Here is a 22,333-nt window from a genome sequence, read left to right as displayed (position 1 = left end):
CTGCCAGATCCTTCTGGGGAAGGACACTGGCGGCAGGCTTTAGGGTGAAGAATTTATTTATTGCTCAGCCCCCTTAGCCCGGCCAGTCTGGGGTCTACCAGCAGTGGTAGTCAGGATAGGTCTCAGACACAAACTCAGGGTGGACAACATAGTTGTTTCTCTGGGGGCCACCAGTCTTCTTGAAGTGACTTGTGTCCCATCTGTGGGGAGAGATGCGTCAGCTCTTTTGGACCCTCATACCTGCCTGGCAATTCTCAATGCTAACTCCCGCATTTTGCTCCACAATTCTCAATGCTAACCTTATTTCAGCATTTTGCTCCCAGCTCCCTAGGCTCCAACATTGACCTCTTAACTTTAGGTTCTACAGTTAAATTTTAGATTCCTGATACCCGCTCCCTAACAGACTTTTTACCCATTATTCCAAGCCCTGAACCTAATGTCCTGATCTCTTGACTTTAAGTACCATGGCCAGCCTGTAACCCCTCAATGCCATCTCCATGCCCTCTCATGGGGGGTCCTCATTTAGCAGCCAGTTCTGACTTCCCCATGGCACCACCGCCCCCTGGTGACACTTTCCAGTAGGTGCATCGCAGTGGATGGTTGCCACCCCAACTAGTCCCGGGATCCCCAGCAGCTCCAAGGTTACAGCTTCCTCCTACGTGCGCATTTGCCTGTGTGTACACCAGACTTACCTAAGGTTGGGACAAGGGTAGTATGACTGCGGGGGAGTTAAAACAGCACAATGCATTCCGGGCCGGTGCTCGCAAGGCGATACACTCCTGGGGGAGGAAGCGGTGGGCAGGAAGGGGTCGGGCCTTTTAATTTCCCTCTACGCCCCAATCCACACCAAGACTTCTGGTGTCAGTCCTACAGCTCAGACATCCTATTCTCCGGCCTCCTAACCCTTCAAGATCCCATCGAGGCATCACCTCTGGAAAGACACTTGGAAGTCCCTCTCCCCGTGAAGCCTCATTTCTGCCGCCCAAGCTGGGCCGCGGAGAATGCTGGACTCTGGCGAGGGTTGCGGATCAGTCATTGAAGATCTGGGAGCCCCTAGATCCTCGCCACAGGACAGCAATTACCCCAGCACTTAACCCAGCACAAGGCTTAGGCACTCTTTCCTCCATGTCTTTGTGAGGGGTAAGACCCAGTTTCACAAGATGATGAATCGGCCTCTCACAGCCTGGGGAGGGGCGGGCTATCACCACGGAATTAGGGACAGGCTTCAGGACCTCCCTCGCCCTTTCACAGCTTTCTGGACGCACACTTCAGCGTTCTCGCAGGCTCAGCCCGCCTTGTCCAAAGCCACGTGCAGGGAGAAGACTCCGTTGCAGTCTGGGTTTCCGCCGAGCGCTCGGGCCTCAGTTTCCTTGACAATAACACGCCAGGCCGCTAGGCCGTCTACCTCCGCAGGGGGTGCGGGGCTCCGAGGAGGCCAAGGCCCCTCTGGTAATGCAGTCATCACTTCTTTGTTCTCTTAGAACCCAGCGAAGACCCTGCCCATTACCAATGGTGACCCGAGGCCCAGGAACGCATGGTACTCTGCAAACTAGATAGAACATGCGTCTCCAAGGGCCGGCGCTGGCGAGCATGGTAAAGGAATCAACTGGTGTCCCGGGTTTGTTCCTCAAAAAACAAAAACAAAAAACAAACCCTCCGGCGGAGGCTTCAGAAGTGATACGGAAGCCAGGGTGACCCTGAGCCCAGTTCGAGAGGGGTAGGTAGGATCGAGAACTTGGGGGAAACTTCGTGGGGGGGTTTGCCCACCTCAGTGGTGAGCTCAGGTTCAAGCCCTGGAGTCCGTGGGCAGGACAGGGCAGGGCCCAGTAAGGGGGCCTAGCGAGCCGGAGGCCGGGTGGGGTCTGGCACAGAGGCAGGGCAAAGCTAGAAGCCGGACCAAGCGCCGGCAACTGGGGAAGGGCTGGGCTCTGGGGGCGGGGCCCGGCTAGAGCGCTCGCGGCCCTGCGAACCTTACAGTCGGCTGCTCTGCGCACAAAGGCCGCAGCCGGCGTTCAGTGCAGGGTGGTCCCGCGACGTAGTAGTCCATCCCCCGTAGACAGTAGTGGCGGCCCGAGCAAGCGCTTTCATAACCCTGGAAGGGTAGACGGCCGGGCAGGGGGTCCGCGCATCCGCAGCGGGGTGTGATCTGCGGCAGCGGCTGGTTCCGTGACAGCGAGTTCAGCATGTTCACCACTACCTCCCGCTCTGCGCCCGCGGACCCCGAGCCCGGGAGACCCAGACGCCGTGTCCCAGGAATGGGGAGAGACAGGGTCAGAGACAGGAAGAGATGGAGACACAGATAGAGACAGGGTTATAGACAGGAGCCTTGGACCTCCGCCCCGTACCCGGGGTTCCTGTCCCGCCGTCCTTCTGGCCTACTCATTCCCCTCCACTGTCCCACCATCCATTACCGTAAGCGTTGAGTCGCTCCGGCTTAGGAGGGTACACCAAGGGCATTCCTCGAACTACTGTCTCCATCCCGGCCTCCTGGAAGCAGCAGACACGCTACCTCAAGCTCTGACCCGGAAGAGTTCCTCCTTGGGGGGGGGGGTCCTCTCAGAATGCCCAGACTAGTACTAAGCCGCGCCTTCCCTCGGCCTCCAGATGCTCTCTCACTCTCGGGAGTGTTTGGGATTGTCGCTGGGCAACGTGGTTTACTCCGCCTACCAAGGGGTGGGGGTGGGGGAAGTGGAGCTGTTGGTGGATGGGGTCTGGATCTGGGCCTCTGACAACCCCTTCTCAGCCTCTGCCTTTGCCTTTGTCCCCCACTGTCTAGCTGACTCTGTAGAACTATGTCTCTGTGTCTTTCTCATAAGGGGGGTTTTCTAATATTGTGGTACTGCCAGCCCATCAGAATCACTTGGGGAACTTGTGAAATTTTCTGATTCTTGAGCAAGTTCTAATTCAAAAGGGTTCAGTCAACCAGAAGTCAGCTATCAACCTATAGTTAAGAACCCTTACTCTTGCCTGAAATTCTCTCACATTCCCTCTTTCTTCATGCCTGAGGCTGGTGCCTGGACTCTTCTATCTCCTTGGAAGACTCTCCTGTATCTATCTGTACTGCCTCTGGATGGCCTTGTTCTCCCTCATTTTGGCCTTGTTCACATCACAAAGGAGGGGAGAGAGGAGCAAGTAGACTCAGCCTGTCACTGACTGCTTGGCCAGACCATGTGGGAAGCTCCAGGAAGGTAGCACACCAGCCATGTCTCCAACAGAACCTAGCCAAAGAGTGGAGCTCAGGGGACCCAGTTTCTATAGGTTGGGACCCAGAGGTCCAGCTCAGCTCCACTCCTGAGCTCTTTGTTTCCTAGAAAATAGAAACCCTAGTCTCACAAGTGGGAATAAGCCTTGGAGCATCATTGGTAGGAAAGGACTGAGGAAATATGAAATATCAGTCATTGTGGTTTGGGAGGCAGATGGGGGTGTGCACAGCAGATACCTTAGGCAGCTGGGGAAGGTATACGTTACATCTGTTCCAGCCAGTGCAGCTGTAGGGTCCCATCCTCCACGTGTTATATCGGTTACCACAAAGGTAGTTTGGGTTGCATTTGTCCGCTTGATCATAGGGGTGGAGACATAAGACAGTATTACTCATTTTATCCCAGAATCTGGGACCCCTGAGATGTTTCTCCTCTGATCCCTAGCACAAATCTGGACTCTTACTGATCTCCCTCAGGGCAGAAAAGCCCAGCCTGGCCCCATACTTGTCTTAGACACTGAGACGCAGCCCCTAAGCCATGTAAGGCAAGCATCTGAGTGGGGTCTGGATCCTTTGAGCTGACTGAGCTGATCACTTTTCCTTCTGGCACCACTCTTTCTGAATCAGCCAATTTGGAAACCTTGGAAACAGGATCTCCTCCCAATTCCTCCCTCTCATCTTCCATATCCAGTATCCAAAGTTTGCATATTCTGCCTCCTTAAAATCACTTGAGGAGTTCCTGTTGTGGCTCAGGGATAACAAAGCCAACCAGTATCCATGAAGATGCAGGTTTAATCCCTGGTCTTGCTCAGGGGTTGAGGATCCAGTGTTGCTGTGAGCTGTGGTGTAGGTTGTAGAGGCTGCTTGGATCCCATGTTGCTGTGGTTGTGCTGTAGGCCAGCAGCTGCAGCTCTGATTTGACCCCTGGCCTGGGAACTTCCATATGCTGCAGGTTTGGTCCAAACAGCAAAAAAACAAAAACAAAAACAAAACAAAACAAAAAACAAAAAACAAAACTTGAATCTATTCCTTCTTCCAGCCCCCATGATCTCATCCCTATATCTCTGCAGTGCCTTAACTGGGAGACAATAATGTTGTGGTTAATAGGATGGACATTGCAGGCAGATTGCTGTAGTTCAAATTTCAGCTCTTCCAGATGTTAACTGTGTGTGACCTTGACCTAATTAATTAATCTCACCATATCTCTGTTTCCTTAATTTAAAATAGGGGTAACAATACTGTCTATCCCATAGGGTTGTTGTGAGATTTAAATGAGTTAACACATGTAAAACACTTCGAACAGTGCCTGGCACATAGAACACTATTAGCCTACTAGTCTTCCAGCCTCTTATTATTATTATTATTATTATTTTTGGTTTTTAGGGCCACACCCATGGCATATGGAAATTCTCAGGCTAGGGGTCAAATCAGAACTGTAGCTGCCGGCCTACACCTCAGCCACAGCAACACAGGATCCAAGCCATATCTGCGACCTACACCACAGCTCACGGCAACACCAGATCCTTAACCCACTGAACAAGGCCAGGGATTGAGCTTGCGTCCTCATGAATGCTAGTCAGATTTGTTAACCCCTGAGCTACAACGGGAACTCCCTATTACTATTTTATTTTTAAGGGCTGGACCTGTAGCATATGGAAATTCCCAGGCTATGGGTCAAATCAGTGCTGCAGCTGCCAGCCTATACCACAGCCACAGCAACACTAGATCCAAGTCACATCTGTGACACAGATCCGAGCCACAGCTCACGGCAATGCCGGATGCTCAATCCACTGAGCAAGGCCAGGGATTGAAACCGAGTCCTCATGGATATTAGTTAGGTTCATTACCACTGAACCACCTGGGGAACTCCTCAGTCTTATTTTGATGCCTACAATCTGGTCTCTACACAGAAGCTGTGGCACTTATCATAAATGAAAATCTTACCAAAACACTTCTCTACTTGAAACCCTCCAAAGCCCCATCCAGCCAGTCACCTAAGTCTGTCCTATAAGTTCCACCTGTCTAATAGAGTCTGAAAGCATACATGTGAGAGATTAGGAAAGGAGGTCCAGGAGCCCTAGAGGAAGAGCGTGTGTGTGTGGCGGGGGGGGGCAGTGTGCTGGGACTTGGAGTTCTGGGTTGGTGGGTTGGACATACTGAGTTTGATGTGTTTGAGGACGTTCAGGTAAATTTGACTATGATCAGCTAAAGGAGAGTAGGATTCTAGTGAAAGGTCAAGGCTAGAAATAGAGACTTGGAGTTGTCAGTTATTAAAGACATAGGTTAGATAAAATGGTCTCAGGAGAGGAATAGGAAAGAGGGGGGCTCAGATCAGCACCCTGAGGAACTCCATGTTTCCAGAATGATTAGACAAGAGACTCAGAGAAGCTGGGGAAGGAAGGAGTTTCACAAAGTAAAGAGTAGTCACAGTGAAATGCATAGAGTAGGTCTCATAAGGTAAAGACTGAAGAGTCCCATGGTTAAGGTAATTAGAAACACACAAGATCAGGGTTTTTGGCCATGCCCACAGCATGCGAAAGTTCCTGGGTCAGGGCAGAACCTGACCCATGGCAGTGACAATGCCAAGTCCTTAATGTCTAGGCCATCAGGGAACTCCCCAAGGTCAGTTTTAATAAACATTAAACATCAATGTAGGCGATGCACACTCCCAATTTCAGTTGGTAGATTTATCACCAATTAATTCAACGAATATGAAGCCTGGCACTGTTCTAGATGGAGGGGGCACAGCTCTAAATAAAACAAGTCTCTCTGGAGTTCCCATTGTGGCATAGCAGAAACGGATCCGACTGGTATCAATGAAGATGCCGGTTCGATAGCTGACCTCACTCAATGGGTCGGGGATGCGGTGTTGCTGTGAGCTGTGGTGTAGGTCACAGATGCAGCTTGGATCCTGCATTGCTGTGGCTATCATGTAGGTTGGCACTGTAGCTCAGATGTGACCCCTAGCCTGGGAACTTCTATATACCCTGGCTGTGGCCATAAAAAGCAAAAACAAAAAACAAAACAAACAAAAACAAGCCTCTCTGCTCTTTTGTATAGGGAAGCAGACAATAAACCCTCAACCAAATGAGAAAGATAATTTCTCATAAGGCAAAGGAGTGAGGAAGTAGAGATGGGAGTGTGACTCTTTCCAAGAATCTTGGCTGTGAAGGAGAGGAGCCAGAGAGAATTTTTAGGCAGGAGGCAATGAGAGGGGAGAGACAAGTGGAAGAAGGATGCAGGAGAGAAGAGGAACGTGGGAACATAAGAAGATGACACCTGGAATACACATGGAGGAATTTGTTTGGAGGAGGTTAACTCCTTCCCTCTCTCCAGGGATAAGACCCTCTTCCAATTCTTTGACACAGATTGGGAGGTCCCAAAAGGCAAGCCCTGGATCTCCTCCTCCAGGATCAGGATCAGAATCAAGGTCAGGTCAGGTGGTTGGGAGTCAAGCTGGAATGGGGGTGATGAGAGAAGAAACCCAGATCATGGGTGGGATAAAGCTTATACAGGATCAGGGTGTAGGTCAAGGATTCAAGTTGGGTTCAGGTGGAAGGTCTTTGTTGGGGTCACTGAAAGGGGCCACAGCCGGGTGAGGGGTGAGGCCCTACCTTCCTCTTGGCATAGCCAGTATTTCTCAGGCAAGTAGGGGTGGCCTGGAATGGAACCCTTATAGCTGTAGTCCTGCACAGCACACTTGACCATCTTCTGCAGGGCTTCAGGATCCACATGGCGCTGTGCAGTGTGAGTCAGGCCCTGGGCAAGGGAAGAGGAGAGGAGATGGCTAGATACATGGAGACCCCAGGCTTGGTGTCCTGCTGGACTTAGATTTAGCCGCTGTTGAGGTCAGCCCAGGTGGACTTCCCATCCCTCTCCCTGTGCCAGAGGGATTCCCAGGCCAGCCTTGGTTCCCTCTGAATAGTTCTTTTTGTTTGAATCATGCTTTCCTTCTTTTCTTCCATCCAAGGCTAGGACTTGGAGCCCAACATTTGCACTCAGAGTAGTTTTCTGATGTTCTCATTTCCGTCCTTTCCTTGACTGGGAGCCCTTTAAGGGCTGGGTGTTCCTGTCCTTTTTCTTCCAGACTGTGTGCTGCCTTGGGGGCAGGGCCAGGGTCTCCCCTGACAGAGCAACAGGCCCTGGTACAACCTGGAGCCTCAGGAAAGCCTGGCTGCCCTGGGAGCTGGCTAGCTTAGGCAGATATTTTGGAGAGGGCTCTTAGGGAATCCGGCACCAATCTCTGACTCCAATCTGACCCTAATTCTGCTGTGACACTCATCTTGACATCACTGTTACCCTTGACCCTGACATTCATGTTTCCCTGATCCTCATTCTATCTTGATTTTTTCCCTGATCTTGATCCAGGCTCTGGGCCCTCTTGCTTCTTGGGATTCACCTCATTTTATCCCATCACCCTTTTTTGGGCTAGATCTGTGGAATCTCCCTTTGGAGCCCCCTTGTCCTCAGCTAAAGGCAGATTGCCAAGTTAGTTGTGGGCCCGTGTCTCTGCAGGCAGCTGGAGTGAACAAGTAGCTGGGTCACAGGGGTGGGACATTCAGCAGAGTCAGACACCAGGAAGGACTTTCTCATCATAGGGGGCAGTGAGGTACTGGGACAGTGATGTTGCTACATTTCCCCCTTCTGATCTAAAGAGCAGAGGCTTCTCTTGGCCAGGAAGGAGACTTGGCTGCTCTAGTGCTCCTATTCCCTTGAAAATCCCTCAGCTGAGGGGCTTCTTGGATCCTCTGTGCCCAGGTGCGGTTTTGTTCTGTGGGCAGATCTTGTATAGTCATACTCCATGTAAGTGGAGGGGCCCCATGACTTAGCATTCTCCTGAGTTTTATACATACAAACACACGCACATTGAGACATACACATAGATCTATGCACACAGATACACTCATAAACAGGTATACATGTGTACAACTATACATACACATTCGGATACACTCACACAGTCATTTAGAAGAATCGTAAACATCTTCAATTTTTCCATTTGAGGCTCTTCTCAGATGTCTGTAATCTTTGATTGTCTGCTCATGTTTATGAGTAGAAGACTGAAAAGGTTTAGTGGAGGCTTTGAGCTCTGGTTAGGCTTTGTCACCCATGAGTATCATTGTAGGATGGTCTGGTTAGACAGTTTTTAGCCAAGTCAGTCAGTATCTGTAGGTCTTTTCTCTTGGGCTGATCAAATCCCTCAGAAGAGACACTTTTTTTTTTTTTTTTGGTCTTTTTAGGGCCACACTTGAAGCATATGGAAATTCCCAGGCTCCCATGCTAGGGGCCAAATTGGAGCTGTAGCTGCCAGGCCATGCCATAGCCACAGCCACCAGATCTGAGCCAAGTCTGCGACCTAAACCACAGCTCACAGCAATGCTGGATTCTTAATGCACTGAGTCAGGCCAGGGATCGAACCCACATCCTCATAGATACTAGTCGGATTCGTTACTGCTGAGCCATGACAGGAACTCCCAGAAGGAATTCTTTAAATCTTTGGCCTGAGAGTAGTGACCTAGCTGCCAGTGTTCTAAGAACACTGTGAAGAAGAGGGCTGCTGAGGGTGTCAGCATTCAGCATATGGAGGTTCACCTGTTTTTAATAAGATACCCTGACCTTAGCTGGGCCTGGAATCCCCAGTCCCAAGATCCTGGCCAAAAAATAAGACTTTTGACTTTTGCAGAGATGGGGTGGGCAGTTACCATGCCGCATAGAATAGAAGAGGGGATTAGTGGCTTTAATTGCTTCTTAACAGCTTTCAGATCATTGTCATTTTAGATTTGGTTTCACCACTCTTCAGTTTCAGAGAAGCCTAGTATTACCAATCAATTTCTGAGCCTTTTGAAAATTCTGCAGTTTTAAGTTGAATTATGCCTTGTGTTTTGCATTGCTGGCTATTCGGCCTTCTTAGATCTGCTATGTCAGTTACTACTTACCTATCACACCTTTCAGCTTCTAAAATAGCCATTTATTGTAGTTTTAGAAGGGTTTTTAGGAGGGAGTCAAAACATGTTCCATTTTAATTCAGAGAATTATAGTTCTTTATTTTTTTTTTATTTTCCCACTGTATTTTTTTTTTATAGTTCTTTATATATTCTGCATATTCCTTTGTCAGTTACATGCTGTAAATATCGTCTCTTAGTTCATGGCTTGTATCTTCATTTTCTTTTTGGTGTCTTGATGAACATAAGTTCTTAATTTTAACACAGTTGAATTTATTCATCTCTTACATAGTGCTTTTATGACTTAAGAAATCCATCCATACTCTGAGATAATGGAGATAATGTCCTACTTCTAAAACCTACAGTTTTACTTTCCATATTTAAATCTTAATGGCAGGAATTGCACTTTGGGCATGGTGTGGATTAGGGGTCAATTTTATGGGATAATTAATTGTCCCATTGAATAGTCTATCTTTCCCACAAATTTGTAATGTGATCTCATTTTCCCCCACAGCTTTACTTTTCTTTCTTTCTGTTTTAGCTGTGCCTGAGGCATGAAGCTCCCCAGCTAGGGGTCAAACCATAGTCAGTGACCCGAGCCACAGCAGTGACAATTCCAGATCCTTAACTTGCTGAGCCACCAGGGAGCTCCAAGTATTTTTTTAAAAAGTATTCAAATCTTTATAATATTGTCTATACAGTTCTGCATGATTGTTATTTATTTCTACTTACCTTTACTCTTTGTTGCTAAAATTAAATATACTTTAAGAATGTGCTTCCTAAATAGTTGTTTTTAATGTAAAGAAATGTGATTTGACTTTTTATCTTATATTCATCCAACTTTCTAAATTCTTATTCTAATGATTTGTAGATTCTATATACATAGCAGTATCATCTGTGAATAACAATATTTTTTATAAAAATCCCTTTCCTACCCTTGAAACCTACATGATATTGTTTTCCAATATTCTCTTTCTTTAAATTTTACAAATTAAAAATTCACTATAATTATTTTATATAGAAAATGTTTCCTGGAGTTCCCGTCGTGGCGCAGTGGTTAATGAATCCGACTAGGAACCATGAGGTTGCGGGTTCGGTCCCTGCCCTTGCTCAGTGGGTTAACGATCTGGCGTTGCCGTGAACTGTGGTGTAGGTTGCAGATGCGGCTCGGATCCTGAGTTGCTGTGGCTTTGGCGTAGGCTGGTGGCTACAGCTCCGATTCAACCCCTAGCCTGGGAACCTCCATATGCCGCGGGAGCGGCCCAAGAAATAGCAACAACAACAACAACAAAACAACAACAACAACAACAAAAAAAGACAAAAGACAAAAAAAAAAAAAAAAAAAAAAAAAAAAAAAGAAAATGTTTCCTTAAATTTATCTCGTTTATCGACTTCTTAGCTTACCATTCCTTCTTGCATCTCAGACTTTTCTTTTGTGATCACTTTTCTTCTCCCCAAAGTATACCTTCTAGACGTTCCTTTATTATAGGACTTACGGTAGTAAATATTTTAGTTTTTGTTTGCCCATAAATGTCTTTTTCTTTTGTTCTTGAAAGGAAGACATTTGAAAATAATTTCTCTTGGAGTTCCCATGGTGGCTCAGTGGTTAACGAATCTGACTAGGAACCATGAGGTTGCAGGTTTGATCCCTGGCCTTGCTCAACGGGTTAAGGATCTGGCATTGTCGTGAGCTGTGGTGTGGGTCGCAGAAACGGCTCGGATCCCACCTTGCTCTGGCTCTGGCCTAGGCCAGCGGCTATAGCTCTGATTCGACCCCTAGCCTGGGAACCTCCATATGCTGCAGGAGCAGCCCAAGAAATGGCAAAAAGACAAAAAAAATAAAAAAATAAAAAATTCTCTCTGCATGTTTTTAAGGTCATCTTTAAAGCTGGTGTTGTGCATTTTCACCACGAGTTACGTAAGAATCCATGGATCCATTTCTCTTATTAGTGGTGGAAAATTCGAGTCTTTTTCTCTTCAGGTAATGCCTAATTCTCCTCTCTGCTCTTTCCTCCTGGGACTTTGAGTAGTTGTATGGGATCTTCTCCTTCTATCTTTCATACTGTTTAATATTTTTTCCATATTTTCTATCTCGCTATCTCTCTGTGCTGCATTCTGGAAATTTCTTTCACTTCATCTTTCATTTCACTGACATTCTTAAGCTGTGTGTAACCCATCCATTGAGTTTTGGGTTTTAATATATATATCTTTTATTTCTAAAATTTCTATTAATCACTTTAAAAATTTATTTGTTCTTTTAAAAATAGAATCTCTTGTTTTGTCCTCATTTTGATGATTTCACTTTTTAAAAAATTCATATTTATTTTGTATCCTTTAACTGTTAATTCAAATAAATGACATCCTTAGAGGTTTAAATCTGTTTGTTTCTGCCGACTCTGTAGCAGAACAGGTTCGTTTCCTTATATTTTTTATTGCGAGCTCATTTTTGATTGACCATACTCTGAAGGATATCCGAAAACCTACACTGAGGGTATCTTCCACCACAGAAGGTACACATTCATCTTGAATGTGTGTGTGTTGGCTGTGGGCAGGGAGCCCGAGATCACTGGACTTTCTGGTTCAGTTTGGAATTTAAGCTTTAATTGCTCCATTTTTCAGCTAGCTTAAGGCTTAAACTCCTGCTTGTAGTATTGATAGTGGCATCTGTCCTCAGGGCAATCCTATCTTCTAAGTATACTTACCGCTCAGCTCCACTGACAGTCCAAAACAAAATAAAAAGAAATTATTATTCAAGACCTAGTTGTTTTGAAGCAGGAGGCCCCTTCAGAGTTTCTAGATCACCATCATGCTAGAAGCAGGAGCTTTTTCCTTCATTATTAATCCTAGTGCTATCTGACTTTCATTCCTGGCCACTCACTGAAGCGGTCTGGCTAGGTGACTAAGGGTTACTACATCCAGAAGATCCCTTTCTGTGCCAACATTTGACATTGAGCTTTGTCTAATAATGCTGTCTTTGTTGGTTTCTCTTTGATTTTCCTATTACTCTGTCTCCTTTTATGGCTCTTCTTCCTTTTCCTATCCCTTAAATAAGTGATATTCTCCAAAGGTTGACTTCAAAAGCTATATCTGGGAGTTCCCATTGTGGCACAGTGGAAACGAATCTGACTAGTAACCATGAGGTTGCAGGTTTGATCCCTGGCCTCACTCAATGGGTTAAGGATCTGGTATTGCCGTGAGCTGTGGTATAGTCCAACAGCTGTAGCTCCCATTTGACCACTAGCCTGGGGACCTCCATATGCTTCGGGCATGGCCTTAAAAAGAAAAAGGAAAAAAAACAAACGAACAAAGAACAAAAACCAAAACACCCCACAAAATCTATACCTATAGCCCAAACCCCAAACCTCTTTCCTTTGCTTCAGATAAGTATATCCAATTATCCACCAGACATCTTTTGCTGGAAGTCCTTGAATATTTTCAGTCCCCAGATGAACTCCCAATCTCTCTCTCATCTGAAATTCCAAATCTCAGTTGGTAGCACTGCATTCCTCCAGTTTCCCAGAGTCCCAAATCTAGGAGTCATCCTAATCAATCCCCTCTTCTTCTTTTTTTTGGCTGTGCCTGCAGCATGTGGAAGTTCCTAGGCCAGGGAAAGAATCCATGCCATAGCAGTGACAACTTTAGATCCTTAAACTGCTGTGCCACCAGGTAACTCCTCTCTCCTCTTCTTTATATCCAGATGGTGACCAAGATGTGTGGATCTACCTCCTAAAAATTCCCTCCTATTGAGTTTGGAAAAGCAGGCAGATACTCTTTTATTTTGCTGGTGGGCATGTACAGTATTACAACCTTTATTACAGCAAATTGAAGTGTATATCCAAAGTTTTTTAGATGTGCATACCCTTTCTCCCAACAATTGCATATCTATGAATTTATCCTAAGGGAATAGTTAATGTATACAAAGAGTGTACAACAATGAATATACTAACAACATTTTATAAACAATCTAAATTTCCAGTAATGTAAGATTCCTTAACTATATTTTGGTACATTCATAAAATAAAATACTGTACAGTCATTAAAATTACATTATAGAGTATTTTTGACACAGGAAAATGTACTTGATATATGGCTTTGTGGGAAAAAAAGCAAGATTCAAAATACTAGTATACAATATGACACCATCTTCATTAAAATATTTGCTTGCTAAAAGGGCATATAATAATAAATTAACAGTTGGTTATTTTGGGTAGTGAGAGAATAGGCCTTTTTCTTTGTGCTTCTCTGAGTTATCCCCATTTTCTGCATTAAGCATGTATTGATTCTAGAACCATAAAAATTATTTAAAAAATTCTCTCCCTGTTCAACAAATTCCTTTCTTCACTGCTGCAGCCTCTCCTTATCTCCTACCTACATCCTCTTCCCTCATCCTTCACCACCTCCCTGGGCTTCCTGCCCTCAGCCCCAGCCCCTCCAATCTCCTGCCACTGGGGCCGGAGTGTTTAACTCACAATCCAAGCATGACACTCCCAGGCTCAAAAATCTGGAGCATTATGACTGCATTTCTCAACACAGCTTGAGGCCTTTGGTGGTGTGCAGGCTCCTCGCTTCCTGCAGGGCTAGCCTCTCCCTCTGCTTTCCTTCTCGGTTCCTAGCGGGTCCCTGCCCCAGGCCTCCCTTTCTCACATCTCTCTTCTGCTCAAAGCATCCTCCTCCTGGACCTCTTAGTAGACCTGCCAGTCAAGTCCCAGGAATGCGCTCTCCTTTTTGGCTCTTATACTGGCATCTGCCTCTGCTGGTTCATATTCCACACTGGGCGACCCTTTTTCTTTTTTCTTTTTCTTTTTTTTTTTTTTTTGGTCTTTTTGTTTTTTTAGGGCTGCACTTGCAGCATATGGAGGTTCCCAGGCTAGGGGTCGAATCAGAGCTGTAGCCACTGGCCTACGCCAGAGCCACAGCAACATGGGATCCAAGCCATGTCTGCAACTTAAACTATAGCTCACGGCAACACTGGATCCTTAACCCACTGAGTGAGGCCAGGGATGGTAACTGCATCCCCACGGATGCTAGTCGGATGCGCTAACCCTTGAGCCATGACGGGAACTCCATGGGCAACCCTTGTTTGTTCACTTTTTTTTTTCTTTTTAGGGATGCATCTGTGGCATATGGGAGTTCTAGGGCTGTAATTGGAGCTGCAGCTGCTCGCCTATGCGACAGCCACACCAGTGCTAGATCCGAGCTGAGTCTGCGACCTACACCACAGCTCACGGCAATGCTGGATCCTTAACCCACTGAGCAAGGGCAGGAATCAAACCCACATCCTCATGGATACTAGTCAGATTCATTTCCACTAAGCCACAATGTGGACTTCTTTGTTCACTTTTTACTGAGAGCTTCGCTTAGGCAGGGCCTGGCCCTTCATCGTAACAGCATTGTACCTGGCGTGTGTACTCAGCAAAGTTTTGTTGGATGGTACACACAGATAAACACCCTTAGGCAGAGTCACAATTAGACTCACACGTCTCTCCACTTTCTGAAAGCTGCACAGCCCCACTTGGCCAAGTGCAGACACAAAGACTGTGATACGCATGCATAAAAACATACCTATAGGCATAGCCCACAGGCAGCTTCAGGGTCTTTGCAGTTTGTGATCACTCTGTCTGGGACCCTATTCTTTGTTTTTCACATGGCTAGTTCTTGTATCCAGTCTCAGCCCAATGTCATCTTGAGAGAGACCTCTTCCACAGCCTATTGAAGTAGCTCTCTCTTGTTACTTTCCACTTCCTGTTTCCTGCCTTCAAAGAATTTTGGACGATTTATAAAACTCTTGTTTATTTCTTGATGATCATCCATCTCTCCCCATCTCCTACCCTGATGGAGTAGGCAGGCACCATGAGGTCAGGCCTTGTACTATTTTATCATTACAGATTCCATGCCTAAGCAAATGAATCATGCACACACAGTGCTGCAAGTAATTACAAACACATGACAACCACATACTGTCCGTCACCTAGACACACACAGTCATACACTCTGGCCTGCCTGCCCCACTCCCAACCCCCCATCCCAATTCTTCACTTACCGGGGTCACAAACTTGTTGGCTTCCCAGGCCCACAGAGGTGGGTCCTTATAGACCTCCTTGATGGAGGTAGGAGCCCTGTAGGAGTCACTGTAGGTGCTGATGGGGGTCTTGGTCTTACGGGAAAAGAGGAACATAGTGGAGTCTAGGGGATGCTGTGGCGGGCTCTACCTACCAAGGGCTCCTGCAAGACATCAGTGACCACCCCTCCCCCCCTTCCCAGAAAGCCCGGCAGGTGCCCTTAGCTGCTATGACCCGCTCCTGTGCAGGATCTCTCAGCTTCCCTCCCTCACAGGCTTCCTGCTCCCACCCCACCCTGATCCCCTCGCTAGGATTGGCACTGCCCATTATGATATCACCTGGCTCAGCCCTATCCCTGGAGAGGTGATGAAGTCCGATTTCCTCCCTACCCCAGTCTCTTCCTGCTTCAAGCTTCTCAAAGGAGCCCAATTTCCAAGAGTTCAGAAGGCCCCCTGGAAGTCTTCTAGGCCGAGCTTCTCACTGTGATGAAGAGAAACGGAGGTTCCGAGGGGTCAAGTGACTTGCCCAGGGCTGTGCAGCTGGTTGGTGGCAGGCCTGGCCTGGGAACCCATGAGTGGAGGTGGAAGTGAAATGTGCATTCAGAGGGTGGGTTGTCTGCCCTTCCCAGCCCGTCTGCCCCTTGCCCATGTCCCAGGTAGGGAGCTGAGGCTGGCTTGTTTGATGCCTTTAATATCATTATTTGTGTTACACGATACACAACCAAGGATGATGGTCAATACTGCGATGGAAATGTTAAAAAAAATATTATACACGGCTCATGTCTTCCACACACCTTCCTGGAAATAAATTAGTGAGCGCGGAGAAACCCGGCTAGGTGGCAGCCAGGGCTGAGGGGAGAGGGAGTGTTAAGGCAGTATCTACACAGGGAAGGGGGCAGGGGGCAAGCTAAGGCCTCAATTCCTCCCCTCCAACCTCCCAATTAGGGGAGGAGGGAACCACGCTCTCTCCATAGACCCCGAAGGTGCTGCCTGCCAGCTTCCTGCCTCTTTCCACCACACTGCCTCAGTCGGAAGCCCCTGCCTGCCAGAGAACTAGGTGTTATCTTGTGGGGTGGGGGTGGGGGAGCCTTTCCCTTGTTCCTTAGGGCCAGAGAGGTTGCGCAGTGGGCCAGAGTCACACAGCATGTTGGCAGCAAAGGCAGCAGTCTAGAGAAGCCTTGGTGGGGATGCTGCCCAGAAAAGAGAAGGTACCCATGTTCTTGAAGGGTGAGTCAAGGAGCCTGGGGTGGTGGTGGCAGTAGCAGGAAGCTTGGTTCTGGGGCCCAGATGACAGAGTGGGTACCCTGACTAGGGTGGGAGAGATGGGCCCAGATGGGGCCAGTATGGGCCTTGTGGGCTCCGTGGGTGCCTTCTCTACCCTTCCCTCCCTCTGGCATCTTCCCATCATGTAAATCAGGGTCCCTGCACTAAAGGAGGTGGGGGTGGGTTAGAGGGATGGAGTGGGGAGAGCTGCACCTCAGCATTTTGGAACTGGTAGCCCCTGGGTGTTGTCCAGGAGAGGTCCTTCCCTTCCTAAGCCAGCAGCCCCACTCTCTCTCTTCTCACTGCCCCCTCCCCCTCCAACTCCCCAGGCAGGACTGGTAGCTGGAGAGTGGGCTGCGGGTGTGTCCTCCACATGCTTGCAGCATTTGAGTGTATAGGTTGTAGTGGATTTGCCCGCATGGTGTGTGTGGGGGGGCCTCAGCATGGAGGAAGGGCCCTGGGGCTGGGGTTCGTGGGGCACAGACCTGACCAGGTGTTGGCTATCTGTGCTTCCATTTTTCTTCACAAAGGGTAGGTCTATATTGCCCAGGCGGGTCTATATTGTCACCTCCTCCCTCTTGATTTTCATCCTCAGCTTTTCTGGCAACCACCCCCGCCCCTGCCACCAACCAACAACAGCGGAGAAGCAGCAGTACATATCTTCTGACTCACAGACACCTCATACAGTTACACACACAACAGATACCCATGTACACATTCACAGACACAGACAGACAGAGACACACACATTCCCAAATAGATCTGCAGGTGTTCAGACATACACAGGGTTCCAGAGGAGCTTCATCCTCTCCTTTCTACACAGACATGCAACTCAGGAAGCCCCCAGCTCTACTACGCAAAGACACACAGAAACCTCTCTCTCTCTATCTGCCTCCACGGAAATCCTTATGGAGAAATTCCTTCAGGTTTGAAAGGGCCTTGAAAATAATTTCAGATGCTGCTCATTGTACAGTGGCAAAAAGTGAAGGTCAGGGAATGTAAGTGGCTAGGCGGAGATAACGGAGAGTGCCACAGGCGGGACCAGAATCCAGGCTCCAGACCCCCGTCCAGGACTCTCAATCCACAGCACTGCTGAGTAGCCTCTCACGCTGTTCAACAGGCCACACAGTCACTGTCCCACCATGGACCCCACAGACATCTAGAGGGACAGGCCCAACACAGAGATGCAGACACACACCCTGACAGCCCCAGGCATGCACACATTCTGCGCAGCTGTCCCCACCATACACGTGCAGCCACGCTATCCTCCTAAACTTGCTTCCTTAAAGAGTCTTCCTGGGAAGCAGCCTCCGGGATCTAGGGCTAGAGTGAGACAGAAATGGGGTATCCGAGGCCAGCCTTACCTCCTGCTCCCAGCCCAGGACAGAGACCAATGAACACAACAGAAGTGTGCATGGAAGGGGAGGTGGGGGTGCACAGATAGATGCAATAGTTAGGGCCAGGTAAAGACAGGTCATACCACGCGGACCCTGGCTGTCTCTAAGGCCCACCTCACCCTCCACACAACCCAGAGAGCAAGGAAGGGGGTGAATGGGGGGAAGGAAGAGGAGGAAGAAGGCAGTGATCCCATGGCCAGAGGGCAATATCCCACTGGACAGCTTTGCCAGGTTTCCCATCTGGAGTTGAGGGGAGAAATGCAAATGGTACAGGGGCCAGCAGGGGGGGCTCGGGGTGGGGCTCTGAGAGGCTAGGCCTCGCCCCTACTGCCCTGGGCCATTCTCCCTCCCAGTCCCTTTCCATGGCTGGGGCTGAGGGCTCATGGCTTCGCTGGGGTGGGGCCACACCCCTGGCTTTGTGATTCCCCCCACCACTCACTGCCGTTGGCCTCCTTGCAGTCCGGTCACCCCTTCCCCCACCGGGCTGCATCTTTGGGGAGGGGGCAGGGTCCCGGGCCAAGTCTTCATGTAACTGATCAAACAGCCCCCTCCCCTCCTCAGCCCCTCCCCTTCCCCCCCCTGCCAGGGTGGAGAGAGACCCGGTTTTGGTTTCTCCGGCTCCATGAACACACAGAGGTACACGTCCTACCATAGGAGGAAGCAATGACTGTTACGAGGTTGGCGGCTGTAGGGGTCATGGGGGCCAGGGGCAGACGGACGAGCTGGGGAGGGGGTGGCCCCTGCCCGGTCTCACTTGGCCCCTGGTGGCCCCACCCCGGGTGGCCGCAGCGGCCCCGCCCGCTACTGAATGTGGCAGGCGGTGGAGGACGTGGCCTGGCAGCACATGCAGGTGGGGTTCACGGACTTGGGGGGGATGAGGTCCAGGTCCTCGTCGTCGGGGATCTCGTCTAACCGGTAGCCATCCTTCAGCAGCTGGATGTTCAAATCTTGGTTGATCTGCTGTAGACAAACGGGAGGGAGGTCAGGCTCTGGGCCATCCAGAGGCATCACCCGGGGCCAGGGCACACCCCCAGGCCATCCGCATCCAGCCCCGTCCCATCCCAGGTATCTCTGAAACCCAAGGCTTTGTACCTCCTTAGGCCCAGCCTCAGCTCCGGCCTCCCTTAAGGCACATGGCTCCCTGCCCAGCCCCGCTACACCTCATTCTAAGGGCAACTTCCCACCTCAGGTCTTGCCTCCATTCCAGCCCTGCCCTTATTTCAGGTTTGCCCCTACAAGGGCTCTCCGGTATTTCACACCCCATTCTAGCTAAAGGCCGGGTTCCAACCAGGGTCCAAGCCGCGCCTAAACTGGGTGGGGCGCACCTTTCTTTCGGGCTGGATCTTATCTCAGGCCCCGCCCACATGGGCTCCGTGGAGGGTGAGATTTTGCTCCACCCCTTCTCCCAGAGGGGGCCCCTGCTCTGGTGTGTTCGGGGCGGGAAGGGGTGGAGCCTCACCTCAGCAGAGGAGTAGCCAGAGGAGGAATATCTGGACATGTCAAAGTCATCATCACTAGCCACGGAGGAGAGAAGACAGAGAGGAAGTAATTCCCAGGCAGAAAACAGAAAGCTGTCTTTACCCGACACCCTCATCCGTCAATACGCCGCTCCTCCCCCACACTTCCAAATAAACAGCCCAATTTCGATAAAAATCATGCTTGCTGTGCACATGCAGTTTTAAAGCAGGTTCCCTATCCCCATCCTAAATAAGTTGTCATCCTTATCCTCTTTCTAAATCAAGTTGCTACTCCCTCACATCTCTCCCCCCTTTTTTAGGTTCAAATCACCCTGGTTGGTTGGATTTCCCCAAAGTCCAGGACTAGGCAGGTATGTTCCCAGCAGTAGAGCACCTCCCTCAGAAGGGGCAGAGTATCGCATGTCCATCAGGGTCTATTCTAGGAGCAGCCATTGGATCAGCTGTCCCAGGACAGCAGCGAACTGCCCACACCCCTTCTCCTCTCTCTGCTCTCCCCTGCTGCCACGTAAAAAGTTCCATTCCTTGGGGGGATTCACCCCCAGAGAGCTCCTGGCTGAGGAGCACCCCAATTCTGACAATGTATTATGTGGCAGGTGTGGCAGTTATGACCCGTACAGCCCACTTGTATGTTCACACAGGCTCCTGTGGCTTGCCTGGCTGCCCCAATGTCCCCGTACACACCTGTCCGTGTCAAGGGCTACCAGTGGCTTCTCATCTGGGCTCTGGTCAAGCGAGGAGTAGCCTTTATTGGGGACGACCAGCCTGGGTGGAGAATTTGGGGGATTGGATTGGCAACTGGAGCACACAAAGCCTGACAAGGAACTAGGTTGGGCCCTGCCCCACCACTTCCCTCACCCCCATCTGCCCCCCTCCCCTCCACACCCTGCCACCTTGGATCCTGTGAGTGAAACTCTCCTCAGAGAGGAGCTGGGCCTGAAGAGGGAGGGAGGAGGGGAAGCTCATATAGCAGAGATAGGTGCTGGCTGGCTGGCAGGGTCCAGGTAGGGTGGGACGGGGCTCTACCTTGTCCGGGCCATGACATTGTTCTTCTTGGGTTGCTGGTTGACTGGGCTACCCATGCTGCCATTCTTCAGGGAGCCCTTCCGGGCTAGCTCCCGCTGCTTCTCTGCAGGGGACATGGGAAGGAAGCTGTGTCCTGCCCCGAGGCCACGTCGCCTTACCACTCAGGGCAGCCTGGGCTGGGCCTCCATGGTGATACCCCTTGCTTCTCTAAGAACTGAGGTCAGGGTCCAACTCCAGGCCTTGCTGCTCGGGGTCCAACCTGGCCCTGCACAACCTGAGGCAGACAGTGAGGGGCAGCAGGAGGAGGCTGACCCCTGTCTTCCAGGAGCTGGATACCCAAGTAGGGCAGCTTGTGTGTGCATGATGCCAGAGAAAGGAGGGAGAGAGTGAGCAGAAGGATGGGCCAGTCAGGGCTTCCTACAGGTGACACGTTGAGCTGGAGAGAGAACATTCTAGAAAGGAGGGGTAGCATATACAAAAATGGACTTAGAAGTGACTGTAGCAATTCCTATTGTGGCTCAGTGGGTTAAGGACCTGATGTTGTCTCTATGAGGATATAGGTTTGATTCCTGGCCTCACTTAGTGAGTTAAGGATCCAGTGTTGCCACAAGCTATGGTGTAGGTCGAAGATGCAGCTGAGACCTGGCGTTGCTGTGGCTGTGGCATAGGCCACAGCTGCAGCTCTGATTCAGCCCCTGGCCTGGGAACTTCTATATGCCACAAGTGTGGCTGTAAAAAGAAAAAAAAGAAGAAGAAGATGTGATGATGTGAGTGTAACAAGTGTGGGTCTGGATGGGATGGTGGGGTGAAGATGGAGGGAGGTCAGGCTGGAAAAGTAGGATACATTTATTTAGTCATTTAGTTATTCAGCAAACATCTGTGTCACCAGTCATGTCTTAGGGTCTGTGCTAAGGGGCTGGGGGTTCCCTCTGATTACAGACTCAGAGTGTGGAGGCCTTGAACACCAGACAGAGGAGTGTGGGATTAATGCGGAAGGAAAAGAAGCCACTGAAGGCTGTGGGTGGGAGGGGCAGAATGGGGATGGCAGGGAAGGGGCAGGAGAGTGGGGAAGCCCCTCTGCCTAGGCTCCTCCTCTTCTGCCAGCCTCTGAATGCTCTAAGGCTCCAGAGCCTGCCAGATTCACGGAGCTGTCCACCCAGTGACCCACTGCCTGGTGTGTGGCACTTTTACCAGTAGCTGGTAGCTGCCTGGGCCCTGGAGGAAGCTGTATACCCATTCCTCCATAGCTCAAATAAAGCCCTGAGGCAGGAAAAAGGACCGCTGGGGAAAGTGCTCATAAAATAACTCCAAGCTCGAGAGGAAGGACAGCACAGGCCTTTCCATCGACAGTGACGCTGGAATTTCCCCGACTTCCATGTCCCTGTGTCTCTCATCTCCCAGTCTCTGGCCCTCTTTCTTTGCCACTGCTCATCTGACTCCCTCAGACACTTTCCAGTGGGCAGCAGCTGCCATTACCACCCCAAGCCTCTAGGGGGTGTAATTTGCTTTTAAAGTTCCTGGTGGGAATTTTTCTTAGTACAACTGGGACACATGGTGAATTTTCAGGAGGAATTTTGGTGGTAATGTCATTGACAAGAAAAATTTGTTATCTTAAAAGGACATTGGAATTGTTTGAAAAAGTGAAAAAATGCTAACAATAAACTGGCAAAACTAAACTAGGACTACTATGCAACCATTTAAAAGAATGAAGTCAGGAGTTCCTGAAGTAGCCCAGTGGAAAGGAATCTGACTAGCATCCATGAGGACGAAGGTTCGATCCTTGGCCTTGCTCTGTGGGTTAAGGATCCGTTGCTGTGAGCTGTGGTGTAGGTTGCAGACGCAGCTAGGATCTGGTGTTGCTGTGGCTGTGGCATAGGCTGGCCCCTACAGCTCCGCTTCAGCCCCTAGCCTGGGAACTTCCATATGCCCCAAGTGTGGCTCTAAAAAAAAAAAAAAAAAAAAAAAAAAAAAAG

The 22,333-nt window shown here is 49.4% G+C and overlaps 2 protein-coding genes across 17 annotated transcripts in view; both read right to left on the bottom strand.

The window, feature by feature from the left end:
- Positions 1 to 38: 38 nt before the first annotated feature.
- On the bottom strand, positions 39 to 15,492 carry SPMIP6 (sperm microtubule inner protein 6). 2 transcript variants are annotated; one of them, XM_084979885.1, is made up of 7 exons: positions 15,182 to 15,492; positions 6,814 to 6,958; positions 3,440 to 3,555; positions 2,412 to 2,487; positions 1,976 to 2,205; positions 693 to 779; positions 39 to 200 (listed from the first exon to the last, which is right to left on the bottom strand). In XM_084979885.1, the coding sequence occupies exons 1-6, from the start codon at positions 15,314 to 15,316 to the stop codon at positions 693 to 695; spliced, it is 789 nt and encodes a 262-aa protein (XP_084836011.1). In that variant the 5' UTR covers positions 15,317 to 15,492; the 3' UTR covers positions 39 to 200. The 2 variants fall into 2 exon arrangements, with proteins under 2 accessions (XP_084836011.1, XP_020920341.2); XM_021064682.2 differs by having other exon boundaries at positions 1,971 to 2,205; positions 15,182 to 15,472.
- A 382-nt stretch (positions 15,493 to 15,874) lies between these two features.
- The window catches only part of FAM219A (family with sequence similarity 219 member A), a 64,043-nt gene continuing 57,584 nt past the window's right edge, over positions 15,875 to 22,333 (bottom strand). For 4 of the 15 annotated variants that reach the window (XM_021064680.2, XM_013980169.3, XM_084979895.1 and 1 more), the window contains exons 3-6: positions 20,361 to 20,463; positions 20,019 to 20,099; positions 19,319 to 19,373; positions 15,875 to 18,819 (exon numbers count right to left, since the gene is read on the bottom strand). In XM_021064680.2, coding sequence (XP_020920339.1) covers positions 18,661 to 18,819; positions 19,319 to 19,373; positions 20,019 to 20,099; positions 20,361 to 20,463 — 398 coding nt within the window. In that variant the 3' untranslated portion in view covers positions 15,875 to 18,660. Of the gene's footprint in view, positions 18,820 to 19,318; positions 19,374 to 20,018; positions 20,100 to 20,360; positions 22,277 to 22,333 lie in introns of all 15 variants that reach the window. The other 11 variants (XM_013980168.3, XM_013980170.3, XM_084979896.1 and 8 more) reach the window with 4 other exon arrangements.

Source organism: Sus scrofa, chromosome 10 (assembly GCF_054392235.1).
Source record: "Sus scrofa isolate SSC_HxYL_T2T_F1_AM1 chromosome 10, Sscrofa_HxYL_maternal_Yorkshire_Landrace_v2.0, whole genome shotgun sequence".
NCBI lineage: Eukaryota > Metazoa > Chordata > Mammalia > Artiodactyla > Suidae > Sus > Sus scrofa.
The sequence above is the reverse complement of the archived record's forward strand: the minus strand, read 5'-3'. Positions and strand labels throughout refer to the sequence as shown.